Source organism: Amblyomma americanum, chromosome 3 (assembly GCF_052857255.1).
Source record: "Amblyomma americanum isolate KBUSLIRL-KWMA chromosome 3, ASM5285725v1, whole genome shotgun sequence".
Lineage (NCBI taxonomy): Eukaryota > Metazoa > Arthropoda > Arachnida > Ixodida > Ixodidae > Amblyomma > Amblyomma americanum.
This window is the reverse complement of record NC_135499.1, coordinates 122,496,627-122,516,681: the sequence shown is the minus strand read 5'-3', so window position 1 is coordinate 122,516,681 and position 20,055 is coordinate 122,496,627. Positions and strand designations below refer to the sequence as shown.

The 20,055-nt window shown below is 46.8% G+C and overlaps 1 protein-coding gene across 2 annotated transcripts in view; it reads right to left on the bottom strand.

Moving 5' to 3' along the window:
* The window catches only part of LOC144124865 (uncharacterized), a 68,656-nt gene that overhangs the window by 24,413 nt on the left and 24,188 nt on the right, over window positions 1-20,055 (bottom strand). Inside the window, exons 10-14 of one of the 2 annotated variants that reach the window (XM_077657787.1) lie at window positions 16,331-16,474; window positions 13,912-14,180; window positions 7,260-7,451; window positions 4,451-4,721; window positions 418-548 (exon numbers count right to left, since the gene is read on the bottom strand). In XM_077657787.1, the coding sequence (XP_077513913.1) occupies window positions 418-548; window positions 4,451-4,721; window positions 7,260-7,451; window positions 13,912-14,180; window positions 16,331-16,474 (1,007 nt within the window). The remainder of the gene's footprint in view (window positions 1-417; window positions 549-4,450; window positions 4,722-7,259; window positions 7,452-13,911; window positions 14,181-16,330; window positions 16,475-20,055) is intronic. The other variant, XM_077657786.1, reaches the window with a different exon arrangement.

Here is a 20,055-nt window from a genome sequence, read left to right as displayed (position 1 = left end):
TTTTCTGATCTCTGTTCCTGGGCACTCCATGAAAAATTTCAAATTTTAAATTTTCAACTCTGATTCAAACTCAACTTATTATGCCACTATTCGACACAGTATGATCCAGGCCGAAATTTTACCTGCGCATTGTTTAATATAAACACTGCACACACACACTCATAACTATAACCACAATGCAAAAAAATTTTACGAAATGTCTAAATCTAATCATGTGAAAGCATCGTTGATGGGCATCAGCATTTTTTTCCTTTTGTTTTCTTTGCCCTGAAAGCCCAGTATGCCCCTACAAGAGTGCGCACTACTGAGGGCAATATATCACCGCACCTCTCGTGCATGCCTGTTGCAATCACCACTTATTCCTTTCGCAGGCAGCAAACACAGCAAAACTCTGCGACCGCCTCCAGCCAGCCTCACCTCGAGCTGAGGGCCAGGCTGGGTGACCAGCTCCACTTCATGGCAGACAATGTGGCCCTGCAGAAGGCATGGAGCCTCCTCCACCACAACACCCTGTGTCTCCACCGTGCTTTCTTCTTCACTGTCCACCACTAAATGCCACAAGGAGGGAAAGGTTAAGTTCAAACTTGTAATGAACAACCATGTGGACATTTCCGTCAGAACTATCACCTTTATAATAACAGTACACTGTGTGCAATACAATGATGCTCATATTCACAAGCAACCCATCACTCTACATTTTCTTTTTCTAAGGGCAGTGGAAACATGATGAATGTGACCATAAGATGAAAGCTGCATTCGTGCAGTTCATTTGTGTTTTGACAGTTCCTGTCGTAGTCACTGTGCCCATTCCTTTCTGAAAATCAAACAGATGAGGATATGCAACTCATAACACACTGTATTCACTTGAATGTAACAAGTGTTTTTGTTTACCGAAAATAGAACTGAAAAGTCACCCCTCACATTATAATCAAATATTATGTGGCGACAAGGCATACTGTTCCGTATTTGCTCGCCTATTGTTTGATGCATCATGCAGGTCGGAGGGAATCACAAAAGAAATGAAACAAAAAGTTAGAATGCCTTATTGGTTGAAAAAAAGACGCTCTAAGCAGCAAATATTTCACTGTGGCGAAAGGACTTCTCGGCGACAATGAACTCGCATGCTGCTGTACTATTTTCTAATGGTGCCATGCGTAAGACGAAGAAAGTCACCAATGTTCCAATGGCATGACTACCCGTGTGGCTGAGAGAAGTTTGTTTTAGAGGATGACGCCTCTAAAGTGCATAATCGATGTGGTGACATTGCGATGGGAATCTGTGCTTATCCACGTATTTATCTTATCTGATATATTCATTTCCGCGGATCTCTTGAAAAAGAAGGGGTGCTTGAAACCTTCCCGCGATAATGGTGGCAGCAACTGTAGCACTGTGTTAAGACTCGAAGGCAGCCTCCCTATGAAGACAAGGCACAGGAAAGTAATTTTTTAGGCACTTTTGTTCGTAAACCTCTATCCAACTTTCTGTACACCACAGCCTCGTTTCCTGAGCTACAATTGTGCACTTTTTTTTTTCCTGTTCCAACCACAAAGTCATGCTTCGCATTACAATCATGACAGCATTACATTTGAGTAAATACGGTATTTTCTCTGTTTTTTTTGCAGGCCTAATCTTCCAGTGACATTATCCTTTTAGTGCTCTCCTTGGCCTCAGATAAAGCTCCACCACAACAAGCCTTCCACCGAGAATGCTACATCCGGGCGCTGGCTTCTGCTGCCAACATGCAGAGAATTTAGCCTCAATTCCGTATTAATGATGAACTTGAAAAAAAAATAATAACTAAAAAATCAATGGCACCAAAAGGATACACATGCAATGCAAAAAGTAGCTGGCAAAGCAGCACATTCTGCTATCACCACAGCAGATGCATTGTCAACCCCTCATTGCCAGGCTTGTGCGAAAAGTGCTTTTTTGGTTCGAAGCGAATTCGAAGCGAATAGTAATTCTTCTCGAATAATTTCGAAGCGAATACTTCAAATAAAAAAAAAAACGGCAGAGGGCTAAGGTCTGGGATTTATTCAAGGAAAGCAAACAACTTGATTATTTACGAAAATCTACAAATTTTCGTGCAAACACACTAGCTGTTCCACATGCTAGGGTTTGAGGTGCCCCCTTCTGCAGCTTACAATGGCTCCTGCAGTCGAAAAAAAGCCTTTCAGTTCTTGTCTGGGTGGCTTGTATCGAAAGATACCTACGGGCAGCTGCAACCAGGGCTGCGTAAAGGTGGCTGCCCTTGCTTTTCCATCACACAAGGGGTTTTTGGACCGGGAAAGAAGGGGGGCCTTCAAGTACCCAGCAACCTCATCCGAGATTGTACGGCTTGACTGATGATGTGCACGCGAACTGAAGTGTGTAAAAGCACACCACACAGAGTCCCCTGATGGGTCTACAGAGCACGTGCTGTTCTCACTTGTTGCTGGACCAAGTTGATCAACTGGCACAGTCTTTTCTGCTGCCGTTGTGAGAAGAGTGAACGCTTGCTTTGCGGGTCGTTCAGCATAACAGACATCTTTGTATCTAGGATCGACCAACATTGCCAATGCAGGAAGGCGTGAAATCTTGATATTAGGTAACCTCATCTTAATGCTACGCAAAAGGCTTGAGGCAAGCAATGCTGCCTCACCACCTTCGGAAACATGTTCAGCTAGAACCACCTCGGTACACTGCAACAGAGGAATGACTTGTGACAGCGTGAGATATTTGTCCCCAGACAGTTCAGTTGTGGCATGGTCAAGTGGCTTCAAGACTTGCACTGCTGCATTCATAAGCTTCCACTCACTTGCGTTCAAGTTTGAAACTGCGTCAGATTCTGAAAGTTCTACAGTGATGACCGTATGGAGCTTCACGAGCCTGGCCATCATGGCATGCTCACTGTTCCATTGCGTCGGGACGTCTTTTATACCCTCGAGAGGGTCTTGCTGCATGTTTCTCTGAATTTCTTGAAGCCGTCCTCAGGCCTTGGCACTCCGTTTGTATCTAGCCACAATCGCTCTGGCCTTAGCACAGAGCAGCAAAAACCCTGACACTTTTATTTTGGCATCACTGAAACACAGCTGAAGGGTGTGTCCGAAACACTGCACACCACTACAGGACGACCGCGCTACTGCAGAAGTAAAGTTCCTTCAATTATCTGTAACGACGAAGATCGGCACAGTATCGTGGGCTGGAATTTCCCACTCCTCGATGACACCTGCGATAAATAGCTCCAAGTTTTCTGCAGTGTGAGAGTCTGTCATCTCTGTGCAAGCCAATGCATGCACGTGTTGCACGACATCAATGTCCATGACGTGACAAGTTACACAAACGTAGCTGTCATTTGCCCGCGATGTCCAACCATCAGTTGTGATTGAAAGCGACTCCATTACACTTGCAAAAATGCCCCCAAGCTTCTTTTTCACGTTCTCTTTGCTTGATGCATAGAGGTCCGGAATAATGGCTTTCGAGAACGTTGTCCAAGACGGCACAGCATAATCCGGCATAGCGAACTTGACCATGTCGAGGAAACCCGGTTCTTTGACAATGTTGTAGGGGTGCATACCACGAGCTACGAAGTGAGCTATCATTTTTGTCATGTGTTGGGCTTTTGGGGCCGACGCCTTCATTTTCGGCTTGAAACTGTCGGCTATGGATGGCTGTTGACCACTTGCCTTGCTTGCCCCCTTGAGCTTGGATGGCCTTTTGTGTGCATCCCGCTTCTCTTGGTAGTCCTTGTGCAAGTCAGGGTGTCTCCTTAAATGTGTTGCTAGGGTTGCTGTCGTACTTGCCGGTGGTCTTCAGGACTGCCTTGCATTTAAGACATCGAGCTTCGCTTCCCAGTGGAATCTTTACAAAATAGTTCCAAATCGGATTGCTGGCCGCATGAAAGTCCCCCATGGTGCTCTCTGGAGTGGTCCAAGGCAGCCGGGATTGATCAAATGCCGCCGCAGCAGAGACAGAGTTGCCCACGCAACGCAATCGACCACACCACCACGTTGACGAGATGAGTTTTTGTACGCCTTCTGAGTATAGTTCCGTTTTCCTGGCTTGGTTTAGATTGGATTGGATTGGAAAAAGTATTACTGAATCTAAAACCGAAACTTCCGAAAATGCCTTCTCCCTGCCACGTGTGGCTGTTCGCTCGAGCCGAATACTTCGAAATTTCTGAATAACAAAATTCGAATTGAAGCGAATATCGAATAGCACATTATTCTTTCAACTAATCGAAAATATCAAATATTCGCACAAGCCTACGAGTCATTACATGCCACCAAACATGTCGGCTCATTAGGCGGCCATTATCATGTAGGTCAGAGAAAATGTAGCAAATATCGCGCTACAGAAACCGACCAAAATTACACGGACATCTTGTTTAAGCACTGAAAAGTGCAAACGTCGAGCATTTTGCATGAAGTACAACGTGAACGAGCACACGATAAGCTGCGTGCACACTCACACAAGTGGCCCTCGTCCAGCAGCACGGCATTATCGTCCAAGGGTACAGTGTCAATAGCCACTTCCACCTCTGCGGGAGGCACGGCATCTTCGCCGACCACCAGCAGTGGAGGAGGCGGTGGCTGGTGGCCGCTCTCGGCCTCCTCCTGGAGGATGCCTGCCGCCTGCATCAGCTCGGCCAGAATGCTGCTGCCGGCCCCCCTTGCAGTGGCGCTGCTGTTGCCAGGAGCACCTGCGCTGCTGGTGGCATCTGACAAAAGCTCCATAGGTGGCTGAAACAGCAAACAAGAATGCTGTCACTAATTGGTACACTGTGCAAGAATCGGAACTGTGGTCCTTGGTTCCCCTCCACTATCAATCAAGAACACAAGGCCACGCACCAAAGCTGTACAGCTGTACATGGTCTGAAGGAGCAAGCACTATTGCCCGAAAGGCTCAGCAGACAAGACTCGATTCAAATGTTGGTTGCCATATGCAGCCTCAAACGTGGAAAATGGAAGCAGATTGACAACAGTACCAGTGAAGAAATGAAACACTATGGGCACTGACTCACAATCACTGACTGAGATAGAGGGGGCAGTTAACTTCACTCATCAGAGGCTACTCTTTGCATGGTATTAAGTGCTGCTTCCCAGCACACGCAGGAGGTAGGGAGACGCAAATTTTAAAAAGATCATAACAAATAAAAGGTAGCAGAAATCTGAAACCAACCTAGCAGTGCAGTAAAGGCTACCCTACTTGCTTGCAACCCAAGAAAATATTAAAAATAAAAGATCCCTGTAAGGGCCACACCCTGTTTTCCTGAAAGAAATATTTTAAAAAACAAGATCCCTGTAAGGGCCGCACCCAAGCTTTCCAGGACCCACCCGGGAACAGCCTTTGAAATGCATGCACTGTGGCCTCCACGATCAGCTCCGGCTGCGAGCAGCAGTGCACTTGATGGCGGAGGTCATGCACATGCCACCCATGGATGGCGCCCGAAGCCGCGGGTCATCATTATCATCAACTTTTCCTTCGCCGCGAGCTTCCGCTATCCATATCAGCATCAGTATTACCAGCTCCAGCTTTTTGTGGCTGCCAAAGGCACAGGAGTTGCAGTGGTAGCATATTAATTCACTGTAGCAGTGGCTTTCGTGTGCTGCCACCGAGCATTGCAATTTTAGCACGATGGGTAAGCACCTTTATAGCTACACGGCTGGGAGTCTGCTCTCAAACATGGCAAGTGTGCGAACGGCAGGACATTCAATATGGCCAAGAAGTGCGTCTGACGATGGTGCAACCAAAAGAATGCATTGAGGAACACATGCTGCAAAAAGCGCACTTTCCATGGCAAGCTGTGCATGTTTCCCGAACTGGAAGAACAGCTGCTGTGCTATGTGATGGAAGCGCGGAAAAATGGCTGCGTATTGATAACAGACATGCTGTACGACTTCTTGTGGGATGAACATTCACCAGAGCACAGCAACGATTGAATGCAGAATAAATGCCGCTCATTCTCTGATTGGAGTGTTTTTAATAAAAAAAATTTTTTTCACACATCACGTTTATGGGCCACACTCCGAGAATTGGCCCTCGAATCTGGAAAAAAATGTGCGGCCCTTATATGCGTTTATGCGGTACTTTTGTCTTTTTTAAACCATTAGCTTTTCTTGGAGCATTCCACAGTTTCGTGCTGCCCACAGTGCAGACCTTGAAAGTGTGCCAAGATGCTGCGCACCGATAACATCACGACATGTTTATCTTTTGACAGGAGCTCCTGTGGAGGCGGCGCTCGGCGAACTTGGCAGAGTGCCAAGATGCCGTGCACCATTGAAAGGAGTGCTGGCAGCGGTGGCTTTGCGCGCGCCACTGTATGTAGAAAACTGGCGAGCACACGAGTGTCGGCGAGGAGAGTAGCAGTTTAAACCAGAGCACTATAAGACATCCTCTACACTGAAATACTGGAGGAAGCCGGACCTTCAGACCCCCAGGCAATTTGCTGAGCTCGAGATTGGGAACAAAAATGGCTAACTTCTCTCGTACTACGGCTAATGCTTAAACATTCGCGTTACATACTCGTAACTGTCCTGTGAGTTTTTTTAAACTCGCACAAAAAACACACACCTGACCTTCAGGGACAGTGTTTAGCATGTTCACTTTTATCTTGCCATGATTGGCAACCACCGTCAACTGCCACAAAATCATCAGCTCACGCCACCGCATGGCAAACACCTTTTGAAGCGAACAATGATAAATACTGGCGACGTGAATATGGGTAAACTGGAGATGCAACTACTCAACTGCGTGCTTTTCTTGATAATGGATGGACAGACAGGCGGATGGGCGCACAGATGGGCGGACGTTCGGACGAGCGGATGTTCAGGCAGGCAGGCAGATGTGATGTGAAATTTCAACTGTCTCAAAAAAACCTGTTGGAACTGTTTTTTCCTGCGTAATGAGCCCTGTCCCCACATTGATGTCAATGTTTCAATGGAGGCAAAATGCAAGACACCCATTGGCAGTGCAATGCCAGCATATGTTGAAGAACTCCATGTGGTCGAAATTAAACCCATAACCTTTCCTTATAGCATCTCTTGCCTCTGACACACAGCATCAGAACAAATATTCCCCACATACCTAACAAATACCTAGCATCAAGCCTTTAAGCCCCAAATAATGCCTCTCCATATGTGCACTATGCACCTGCATCGCATGCACACCTGCATCAACAATAGCAGTACTAGTACTGACTTTTTCCCAGCACTAGAGTGAAAACTGATCCAAAAGATCAAAGCACAGCTCCTGCTGCAAACAGTCGAATGTCACCTCACCTTTCTCGTTGCTGTGGGGTGCGATAGTGTCTTGATGGTGGTCTCTTTCACCACCCGCACAACTGGTGCAGCGCAGGGCTGGGAAGAGGGAAGGGGCGTCTTGACAACTGTCACAGTAGTGCCGGAGCCACCAACACTACCACCAATGCTGGTCTTGGGCCGGTCTTGCCTCTGAAGGAACGTGAATGACTCCTGCAAGTCAGATCAGAGCACTCTAGTCTCTCATACAGAACACCCGAAAACCAAGAAAGTAGCCTAGCAAACTGCAGATCACCTCATGTATTCTGATCACCCTTCAGAAAGGAATGAGCATCGAGGACCTGTCATATCAGCTGCCTGCCTGTACCTGCCAGCAACAGCAAAGGCTACAGAAGAGTCAGGCTATGTCCAGTGGACACCTCACTTTAGGCTCTCACTTTCCTCAACTACCCCAATTGCCTGGCATGCATGGCTGGTGTCAGCCCAATGGGATCATCAGTTGGTGTTCGTCTGACAAGCCAGTAACATGCTGAGCACTTACTTACTGCGCTGACAACAAATTGAGATTCTCTCTTCAGTCTCTCACTTCACTTAGACATGGCTTAACTGCAGCTGAAAGCAAGTACCATATATACTCATGTAAGGGCCGCCCCCGTGTAAGGCCCACATCCCCAACTTGGCATCCGATAATTCAGAAACAAAATAACAAGAAAGCCAAAAGAACTGCTTCATGTGTGTGTATTTTCGCCCACTTGGTATGTTACACTGGGAGATGATGGATGATAACTGTTTGCCCGACCATGCACGAGTCGTCCCATGCGCTCGGCGTTTGCACTAGAAAGGACAAAACATTATGCGGCACAAAAAACTAAAATGTGGTGCAACCATGCCAGCAGCACATTTCTTTGCAGCAACGTGGCATCCACCAGGCACGGTGTCAGCAGGTCATGGCAGTAGCGCTCCGTTTGCGCGGTGTCACTAGGCCTAGCTTGTTTTGCATCTAAGCCGCAGTGAAAGTGCCTTAAATCTAGTCACAGTTTACTATAAAAGGTAAAATCTTGTTACCAGTTTACTATCACACAATAACCTCTCATTAAAATGAATGTATAATTGATTACTGCAAGGCCTTCAACTGTGACACATAAAAACAGGCCATGCAAGTGCCACCCCAAACTGATGGCCACGGATCGCATGCATGGCATGCAGCCCGCGAATTTGCTGATGCACTTGAAATAACTGGGTTCGACGCAAGTGCGGGTTGGCTTTTCCATTTCCATCAAAGAAACGAAATAACATGGCAGGTAGTCTCGGGCGAGGAAAAGACTGCTAACCAAGAAGGCGCGGATTCCTGGAGAAATGATCGTCTCCGTGAGGAAGCTGATTTCTTACTCTGAAGACGATGTTTTCAACGTGGACGAGACCGCATGTTTTTATCAGCTGCTACCAGGTCAGACGATGCACTTCAAAAGACAGCAGTGCAAAGGAGGGAAGAAGTCGCATCTTCGCGCGACTGTCCTGCTGTGCTGCAGTGCAACAGGCATGAAAAAATTAAGCCGCTCGTCATAGGAAAGTTTACGAAGCCTCGTTGCATGAAGAACGTGATGCTGACTACCGTACGAACAAGCATGCATGGATGACGAGAGAACTGTTTTCCCAAATGGCTGATCAAACTCAACAACCAAATGAGGAAGGATGACCAAAGAATTCTTTTGGTTGTTGACAACCGCTCAGCTCACATTGTGAATGTTCGCTTGACGCACGTTCGCCTGGAGTTTCTGCCGCCAAACAACGCATCTTTACTGCAACCGTTAGAACATAAAGATCATAAAGAGTGTGAAGGGAGAGTTTCGTACGCATCTTGTGCAGCGGCTGCTTATCAACCAACGCCTAAAGCAGCTGACTACAATAAGTATTCGTCAGGCAGCAGAAATGCCCACAGGAGTTTGGTGGAAGTTGAAGGCGGCCAAAATTAGCAATTGCTGGCGAAAGGCAGGGCTCCTCAAAGCGTCTGTGCAGCTTGAAGACGACCTAGAGGTGATTGAAAGCAACCCGGGAGACCTGTGGGCCGAGATTGCCGGACTGCTGCCCGCCGTTTCTTCGTTCGACGACTACGTGGGCAGCGACAGCGTACCACTAACCTCAGCTGACTTGACAACCGAGGAGATCATTAACAACATTCGCGACGTCTCCAGTGACGATGACGACCCAAAGGAAGATGACTGTAAGTCATCGAACACTGAAGAAGAAGAGGTCATATCGAACTCTGATGTTTTAGGGCACATGAACAAAGTTCACAATTTCATCGCATGATGCAATGACATACCTGGTGAGGTGTTGCTCAAAGTGGAAGGTGTAAAGGCTTTCCTAATCGGCTGTGTGTGCTGCACGCACCTGAAGAAAATAACTGATTTCTTCAAATGAAGCAGCTCTGAAGTGAGCGCAACATATTAATTTAAGAGTTTGCTTGTCTGCACACTTGTCTACTTCCAAGGTAGGTCATTTTCATTCCTAGGTTTGACCACATGTTTATAACTGTGTTTTTCATTACAATGATATTTCAAAAAAATAAACAATTTTTGGTGGTCCCGCATGACTCCTTATATCGTGATTTGACTGTATACCCTTTTTTGGTGAAGAAGTCGTACTTGCTTGTGTGTGCACATGCATGCATGAAGCCCTAGCAGATCAAGGCACCTGCCGGGTGCCCACCAGAAAACCCATCATTGGGTGCACCATTAGCCAGCCACTGGTAAAAATGCATCTTCCACATAAAAGCCTCCACCCAAGCATCCGCCTCCAACCCCCTCAGCCCTCCAGAAATCTTCACCAACCAGAAGCACATGCAGCAGTGGAATGAAAAAGCGAGGGCGAAATAAAATTCAAAGATGCAATGGGAAGTCGATCAATGTAAAAGCAAAATGTACAACCAATACAGTCGACGACCGAAAATTCGGACACCTGATTTTTAGGACATGCTTGATTATTCGGACTTTTTTGCGGCACCGCGACATGGCCCTTAGAGCCAATGTATAAGAGCGCCTGAAATTTCCGACGCACCGCAACTGACTGCTCGATTTTTCAAACCTCGTACGCACTCACCGCCAATACCCAAGCCGTCATATAATATGTACAGTGGAACCTCATTACTTCAAACTGCAGGAAAGATCGAAAACTTGATCAAATAAAACGAAATTCAAGCTTAAAAGGGGCCTCTTGCGATACTGAAATTCTGCGTGAGTCAGCACATTGCGCCCGCGTGGTATCGAATTCGTACGGTTCTTGAATGCTGTCCGCCACACAAACTTTTTTAAAAGCAGTCAGAGTTCGCGGAACTCATCTATGCCAAGTCTTTCGTTTCAAAAACGGAAAGAGGTAGCAGCAAAGCGCATGGGAGGCATACGGCTTCACAGAGACGCCGAGCGTGGGAGGAAATGGTGGTGCATCTTAAAGCAAGGTCAGCATGCCTGCGGCAAAATGCACCGCAACCCTGACTTTTCTATTGTAAAACCGTAAATAACTGGCACTTCCACGACAGGCAAGACGCACCTTATTATACTCAAGCCACCGCAGAGTGCATATCGCCGAATACGATGCTGATCTTGGCTCTAGTCGCTAGGCATAATGACGGAGGCTAACGCCAATGGAGCGCTTGCTTCTGCCGTTTTTCAGTTCTTATTGTTTCGCCATCTTCGCGCTCTCGTTCTCGGCCCATCATACTGCAGGCGCAATGCAGCTCCCGCAGCAGCGTGTTCGCTTTCCCCTTTAGGCTTTGTCCCAACTCGTGCGTTCATCGGTGACATGCCGAGGGCAGCACCGCCAGGCCAAGCTCGTGAAAGCGGTCACCGCCCGTCGTCTGTGCACGTGTCACACAGCGAAATTTAGTCATTAGGAGCTTTAGAATGTGTGGAACACAACTGGCCTCTTCCTCCAGCATAATAGCAATAACTTCGTGATTTCTTCGGTGAAATTTGATTTTCCGAACTGCCTTATTTTTCGGTCGTTTTCGCGGTCCCTAGAGGGTCCGAAAAATCGGTTGTCGACTGCAGTACCGTTAACACAGATTTGTCCCTTCATATAACATCTCCTGCAAAATTTTTTTCTGTCTCATAAGGAAGTGCCAGCACTGTGAAAGCCTGAGGGGCAGAATTCTCAGAAATGCCCGCACATTAGAACAGCTTACGAGTAAACAATGCTTAGGTCACTTTGTGGTGAAGTATTATGGTTGCTCATATCACTGGGCACAACCTAGTCACTGTTACTGACACATATATTTGAAAATTTGGTTCCAGATTTGCTGGTGCCAGCTATGCTTTCCACTATGCTTAACAGTTTTAACTATAGAGACCACTGTAAGCTATATTTGACTGGGCCACTTCTCACAGTGCGCCTGATTATACAGTCGCCGACCGATTTTTCGGACTCAAAGGGACCCAAAAAATGGTCCGAATAATCGAACAATCCAAAAAATCCGTGAAGTACAAAAAAATCTCTTTATTGAGATGAAATCGGCTTAAAAATGTCACTGATTTTACCTCGCGGAAAATTTCTCTTGCTGGCGACGATTTGCACCTGTAATTGCGCCAAATTTGTGCTTTCACTGTACACGCTAGACAGCAAGGTCACCGAATTTACTTGGAATACTTCCCACGCTTCTTTGACAGACCCATGTTGTCCACAACACGAGTGTGCACCACACCGCTCGTCAAACACACGCAAAGATAAGGCACTTTCCACTCAAAGCGGCGGAACCGCCGGACTCAATCACAAAACGGTGAACGAATGTAACTTGGTGAAGACTGAGCGCAACTCGGTCGACGCGGTCAGAGAAGCCCAAGTGATGAAACGGCGAATGGTGAACGTATGAGACCCGCCGTGGTGGCTCAGTGGTTAGTGCGCTCGGCAACTGTTCCGGAATACCCGGGTTGGAACCCGACCGCGGTGGCTGCGTTTCGATGAAGGTGGAACGCAAAGGTGCCCGTCAGTGCACGTTAAAGATCCCCAGGTGGTCGAAATTATTCCGAAGCCCTCCATTATGGCTCCGCTTTCTTCTTTTCTTCTCTCAGTGCCTCCTTTATCCCTTCCCACCAAGATGTGATAGCTCCTGCACAATTTCCTTCCCCCAACAACCAATTTTCAACGTATGCGACAAGCGATAACTGCCCGCGACAACGTCGGCGAAAAAAGCAAGTTGGCGGCGATGACAATCCGGGTGCCACCTCAAAGTGTCAGAGATCACAGGGACCTCTACTGGGAACAATGATGTACAGAAAGTATGCCAAGCCAATCCAACTGCAGCGTAAATCCGCCTCAATCCAAGATGGCGCCTTTTGCGGCAGCAAAAAGCCGATAAGATGGCCGATTTTGACTTGCAGGCAACTGAAATTAGGCCGAAAAATCGAACTTTCAGACTTTTGAAGTCCGGAATATCTGTCGCAAATATGTATGTGCTTCTATGGGATGACTGACGGTGCCTCATCGAGGTCCGAAATATCCTACAAGTCCGAATTATCCGTCGGCTACTGTAGTGCCATTGACTGCCATGCCTGGAATCAGTAAAAACAAAAAAAACCACCCCATATGGTCAACACATGGTAAACCTTTGTCAAAAGCATATTACTCGATTTCCTTAGCACATGATAGAGCACTGCCAAGCAACGTGCCAAGCTCCAATGATGGCACTTGCCTTCTGCATTCTATTCTCTCCTCGTTAAAAAGTCATCCTCCTTATTAGTATACAGATTTTCTGCGGCACAAGCACTAATGCATGAGTTAGGCTCCTAACTTTCTGCAGCAGGAAATTTAAAATTCCGCGAACTGAGAACAAAGAAACCGCAAAATTCCACAAGGGAGATCGAGTGCTGCTTCAGAATGCCCCTTGCATTACATTCAAAACCAAGATATGACTACAGTGTGAATTTTATTTTTTCCCAACCTTCGCCACCAGGTTTGAGAGCCACAGGAGAAGTCAGTTTTTTAATAATCCTGGGATAAAGCACGCGGTGTGCAAGTGCAGTGAAGGGTATGAAAAGGAGGCAGTGTGGGTCGTTGAGGAAGCAAAGGCACTGAAAGAGTTGGGTGGAGTAGGGAAAGCAAAGAAGGGCAAATGGGCGCAAGCCTGGGCAGCTCAAAACACCGTGTAGCTGTGGCACAGCGGTGACGGTGGCTGCTGCTGCGTGGGAGGCTGTGTGCATTAAAGTATCAGAGGCTTGGCTTCGCTCAACTGTGCCATGCACATCCGAAGCGCTGCTTCTCGACTTTGCCATGATCACGTGCAATTGCAAGATACTTAGAATACCTCTAAATGTCTCCAAATAAGTGTAACATGTTTCGTCTGCAAACTAAACAAGCAGTGAATAAGTTGAAGAACTAGCAGGCTTATCGCTTCAATTCAAGGCAGCAGAATTTCTCACCAAAGTCATACGATTCGAGGACTTGTCCAGGCTGACATGGCGCTTTGATGACTGCTTACTGACTGCTGTTTAGATAACTCTGTATTAAGTCAGCACAATCTACATGGCAACCTACAGAAATCACTTATGTCACAGTAATGAGAGATCTGCCACAGAAAACTAAAACAGAGAGACGTTCATGCGAGTGAAAAGCAACAAAAGCACCCCACAAAAAGCCACAATCAAAACCTTTTCAAAACGAGTGTGTACACTGTGTCACGCACCGTAGATTTGTTGAGGTGAGAGATGGCTGAGGCTGACGATGCGGCACTGCCAGCCTGAGCAACCTGGGGCCACACCTGAGCTTTGTGAACCACAATCACATTGGGCTTGGCACCGCTGTGGTGTAGTCCGGTCCCCAGGGTGGGCCGCAGCCCAACAGTACTGGGGCGCTGGTTCAGACCTGACGTGCTAGGAGTCACCGTCCTGCTCAGGGTCCGGACAATGCCAGGTTGTGATGCAGTGATCACGTTCACCACCCGGGGCTGGTTGCCTGCAGGTTGAGAATGGACAGAAGTTGCATGGGCTGTCACGTGCATCAAGAGTGGCTCTGCCGTTGCTGTGGACTCTTGTTAATTAAAACTCATTTAATTTCAACCAATCATTTATTCAGACAGGCACTCTGATCCTTCTGGACCAACTTTCTGTTGCCTACGAGTTTGAATCATCAAGAGTTGACTGTATCTGCATTTTCAGCTATAGCTAGGCAAGTACCTAAACAGCAGACTACATACATATTAAATAATGTATGCCACACAAGTTATTAAAATATAACACATGAGCCACTGCATGTTAAGGCACACGGTTTAGAACAGTTGGCCTACAATGAGCTCTGACATTCACTTCATTAAAAATCAACCACACAAAAGATAGTAGGACATTATCCAACTCTCAAGGGGCTAACCACAATGTGAACATTCAGTTTATCTACAAAATTTGGCAGCATAATGTCATGTCGATCCCAGTGCAGTCAAAAGTGTTCTCTTTATTCAAAGCAACGGTTTCATGTTACTACTTAGCACAGGCAATTTAATTTTATCCCTTGCTGCAAATATGCACTCCTTGATTGCACATGACCATAGTGATTTTAAGGCACGTAAACAAATGTCACTACCTCTTCAATGTGAGGGGCGGGCTGCCAGAAGCTATCAAACTCTGCACATTCACAATATTCCAAACACTAGAGCTTATTAAGTGCATTACAATCACCTGTTCTTCTTATAGAAGTAAATCTTACCAGAACAATTTGCATAAAAGGCACGCTGATGGTCACAAAAAAACTAAAATTTGCTACTGTCTCATGGTAAATGGTCATGTTGACAGCCATATGCACTACATTGGCATTATGTAATACGAGGCCTACACACTTCAAGAGAAGAAGTCTAGACCAGGGGTATTTAAACTGTTTTTCCTCAAGGAACCCCAACAGCCCTCAACATGTGCCAAAGAACCTTCCACCCCCCCGTCACGATATGGCGTCACAAGCATCCCAATCGGTTGGGGCTGAATATGAATAGGCCCTTCGTGCCTTTTTTTGCTGTCTTGTTTGCTTTTGTAATCATTTGTTTGTGCTTGCAGCAATCAATACTTCATTCAATACCCATCTCTCATTTATGTTCAGACCAATCTCTAACCTCGAGACAAGAATGCAGAAGACTAGTCATAGTCACAAGACAAACACAAGACAAACGTTCTCTGCATTCACGCACTTGACTGGCTCAGATGTGCACACAATCAAGTGATGCTTCGTCCGGCTTTCATTGGCTATCTGCCGCTCCTGGTTCTGACATAAATGCAGCGTCAACATTTTTTTTTTTAAGTTTTGATAGACGCTAGCTTTCCGGTGCAAATAGGCTTGACGACAGCAAAAATTTTGCCTAGGCAGCACCGATGTCATCGAATCACCCGGAAAATGCCAATCAGACACACATTTCTTTTTCGGGGGTGGGGAAGGGGGGATCACCATGTGGATGATTGCACGCAGCATGCAACGCCTTGTTGGCCATGCACCTTCCACACCACCTTGCTGGTGTTCTAAGCATAAGTGCATTGGAGCAGCTAGGTGCAGCAGTGTCTTGGCATGCTGCCAAGTTCCTCACTGCGCGAGCCACCGCTGCCAGCGCTCTTGTCAGAACATAAACACACGACACCATTACTGGCATGCAGCATCTTGGCGTACAGCCAAGGTTTGTGCTGCGGACGGCACCGATGCCAACGGCACGAAACTGAGGTACGAGCTAAGAAGAACTAACACTTTAAAAATGAGTTCCAAAAAACCAGGTACTGTGCCTGCTTCACGCACGCCCACCAGAAGCGTCCCGGGATGGGAGGACAGGCCAGTGTGGGTGCTCGTGGAACCCACAAAAGCTGAGCACAAAAGCTCGGTTCTGCGGAACCCAGTTTGAGAACTCTTGCTCTAGACATCTCGCCAGTTTGTGCATTTCATCACAGCAGCAGCAACAAAGTGCCTCTGCTTTAGGTAACTTATACAGTCTCAGAAAAAAAAAAACTAACCAATATTCACAACCAGTCAGGAAGGGCAACATGCGTTAAAGGGATCAATGGAAAGAATCAAGGCCAGGTAACACTACTAAAGAAGCTAACGTAAAAGACGTGTGACAAATGCAGAGCTGCTGGGCGTACTTGTAATGGAGACAGTGGAAACTCGAGGTGCGATGCTGAGGGAGCTGGAAGAAGAAGCAGTTGCGACTGCAGAGCCGGGGGCTGCCTTGGTCACAAGCTTGGTGCTTGAGATGGGCAGCTGGCTTTGAGCAATTATCTTCACTGCTGCACCAGAAACATGAGGAATACGGTGGTCAGAATACCTAGCAGGGCCACACAAGGGCCGCAGCAATCTTGTGCCCATTACGCTTGCACGGACTGATATATATATATGTTACAAACATTGAACACCTCAAGAAAAGGTGCATATCTTTACAGGTAGCACTGGGCCAGGAATGAAAACCTCACAATTATTGTGACCTATTAACACACCTTTACATTTAGCATTCAACCATGTAAACAACTGCTGCAATTCACATTTTCCTAGCACCCAGCACAAGGATTTTAAGCCCACTGGTAGATTAGCACACATGAATGAGTGCACTAAGGCAAGCGGTAGCAATTTATTTTGTACATATAATATACTCATTAGGGACATGAATGGTGTTTGATGGGAAACAAAAGGGATGGTGTAGAGGGATAGACAGAAGGAAAGATGCTAGGAAGCAGAAGAAAGAACAGACTGCATTGCCCGAGTGCGTAGCCCACCGCGAGGATGGCTACCGCCACATACAGCGACCTTCCTTCCTCAGTTTCCCTTCCTCCTTCCTATGAGGTCGTAGCGGTGGCAGCGGCAAAATGCGTCGCTGTGTCAGTGTTGTGCTCGGGGCACTCACAAGAAGATGATAACGGGCGCACCGCTCCGGTCGCCCGCAAGGTGTTTGGCGCAATAGGCGTGCTCAGGCAGCTTGCGAGCTCGCAACATGAGCGAGATGTGCGTAACGCCATCGTTAATGGCGATGAAAGGGCATAACTAAAGGAACACTTTCATCGCAAAAAAAGGTTTTTCGCATGAGTGATCCACAGTGCATTTACAGCAGCTTCTTATCATGTTAGGCGACAAATTTTAATGATGCAAAATTTCAATGTTACGAAGTAAACTGCAGATTTTACTGACTTCGTATAATTGAGGTTTAACAGTAATAGATCAATTTTTTGCCATTTTTTTTATTTCACAGCTGCATCTTCCCTTAATTCAGCTTTTGCCTCTTGTTCTGAATGAAAGTTAACATGAAGGATACAGCCTGAATACCTTAAGGAGGGACGCGGGCCTCAAAATGGTTAAAAAAATATGAAAATTGAAATTTTTAAAAATGGCATATCTGGGTTCAAAATACAACCTTTGTCCATAAAGTTCCGAGACTGAGCCCATTAAAAAAATGCATTTAACATGGAAATCATTTGTGCAGCCCCCCTTCGAAATAGTCTCCCTTGCAGTCTATACACAGCTCACAACGCTTCTTGAGGTCTTAGAAACAGTTGGAAAACGCTTCTTTTGGTAGGGCTGTCAGCTCCTTTGTCGTGGTGTCTTGAATGGCCTCCACGCTCCCAATCCAGCGACCTTCTAGGGCTCTCTTCACACGAGGAAACAGTAAAAAATCGCATGGGGAGAGGTCAGGCGAGTATGGCGGTGGGGAAGTACAGTAATGCTGTGCTTGACGAGAAATTTTGTCACGCTGAGAGAAGTGCGCAGCCTTGTGTTATCATAGAGAAGCCTCCCTTGTCCACATGCCTATAAGTCAGGCCAGCGGCGTCGTAGCGCATCATGCATGTGTTGGAGCACGCAGATATAAAACTTCTGATTCACTGTCTGCCCTTGTGGGATGAACTTGTGGTGTATGACACCTCTGGCATCGAAAAAAAACTATCAGAATCGTCTTTGTTTTGGTCTTCTGTCATGGCACCTTTCTCGACACTGAAGAGCTTGTGGGCCAGCATTCGGCGCTCTGCTTCTTTGTTTGAGGATCATATTGAAAACACCATGTTTCGTCTTCAGCAATGATGCTGTCGACAAATGCAGCATCCCTCTCTGCCTCGGAGAGAAAATCAGCGCTCACAGATGCCCACGTGTCCTTCTGGTCCTGTGTGAGGGAGCGCAGCACAAGTCTGGCATTCAGCTTTCGTTTCTCCAAGTTGTCACGCAAAATTTTATGGCACGTTGCCTTACTAATGTAGAGAGCATCTGATAGCATGCGGACAGTAATGGTGCGGTCTTGCTGTACGAGTTCCCCGATCCAAGCCACGTTGTTTTCATTCCGAGAGGTTGAAGGGCGCCGCTGTTTTGTGTCGTCTTCTACCAACGTTCTCCCCGAAACGAACCTCTTGTGCCACTCGAAAACTTGTGCCCGCGATAATGTCTCGTTGCTGTAAGCGTCACAAAGGAGCTCATACATCTGTGTGACTGTCTTGCCAAATTTCACACAGAATTTTATGTTTACACGCTGTTCGAGGTGGACGTCCATCTCTTCACATTCATTCACAGTAGAATGCGCAGACGACTAGTGACAACGTATTTCTACATGTAGTGCCATCTAGCGGCTGCCACAGCAATTAACATAAATAGCTCAGGTTAGCCCAAAAAGATGGCGCTACACATACACACCAACATTTGTTTTGGGGAATCATTTCTAGAGAAGAAAATAAATGTCTCGAAACTTTACAGACAAAGGTTGTACTCTAAAGCACCTGCCTACAAAGTTTCAAAGCCGCACTCGACCTCCAACTACCACAAAAATCGATATACCTGACACATCTGCAGTGCCGAAATAGTGAGTTCGGAGCCAAATTGAGCGCAACTTCGCATCTGTCGCTTTCCACAACCACATCACCGATTGCCGCCTTCTTGGTCTTGTGCAAAAGCTGGCACTCTTCTCTACATCACAGAATGTCCACTATTGTAAAATTCTCTTGGAACATCCACATTCTGCCCTTTCCTGTGGTTACTACAACAACCTCCAAATGGCTGGTGTGCACGCTTCAAATGCAATTTTCTCAATTTCACGTTTTTTGCAAACATGACAAACGTTACGGAAGTTTTCGCTATGCTTTATGGCTCAATTTCAACTGTTCTTATACCGTTGAATTCATAAAGAACTGAACTATAAAGCTATGCTATTTCTTTATGGCTGAGTAGGACATATCAAATTTTCTGAAAAATAATGTCACCTAATTACAGTCGACGACCGATTTTTCGGACCCTCTAGGGACTGCGAAAACGGCTGAAAAATCAGGCAGTCTGGAAAATCAAATTTCACCGAAAAAATTCACGAACTTATTGCTATTATGCTGGAGGATGAGGTGAGTTGTGTTGCACACATTCTAAACCTCCTAATGACTAAATTTCGCCGCGCGACACGTGCACAGATGACGGGAGGCGACGGCTTTCACGAGCTCGGCCTAGCTGTGCTGCCCTCGGCATGTCGCCGATGAACGCACGGGTTGGGACAAAGTCGAAACGAGAAAGTGAACGCGGCGCTGCAGGAACTGCATTGTGCCCGCAGTACGATGGGCCCAGAACGAGAACGTGAAGATGGCGAAACAATAAGAACCGAGAAATGGCCAAAGCAAGCGCTCCGTCATTAGGCCTGGCAACTAGAGCCAAAATCGCCATCGTATTCGGCGATATGCACTCTGCGGTGGCTTGCGTATAATGAAGGGTGTCTTGCCTGTCATCGAAACACCAGTTATTGACGGTCTTACGATAGAAAAGTCAGGGTTGCGGTGCGTTTTGCCGCGGGTACGCTGACCTCGCTTTAGGTGCACCACCATTTCCTCCCGCGCTCGCCGTCTCCGTAAAGCCGAATGCC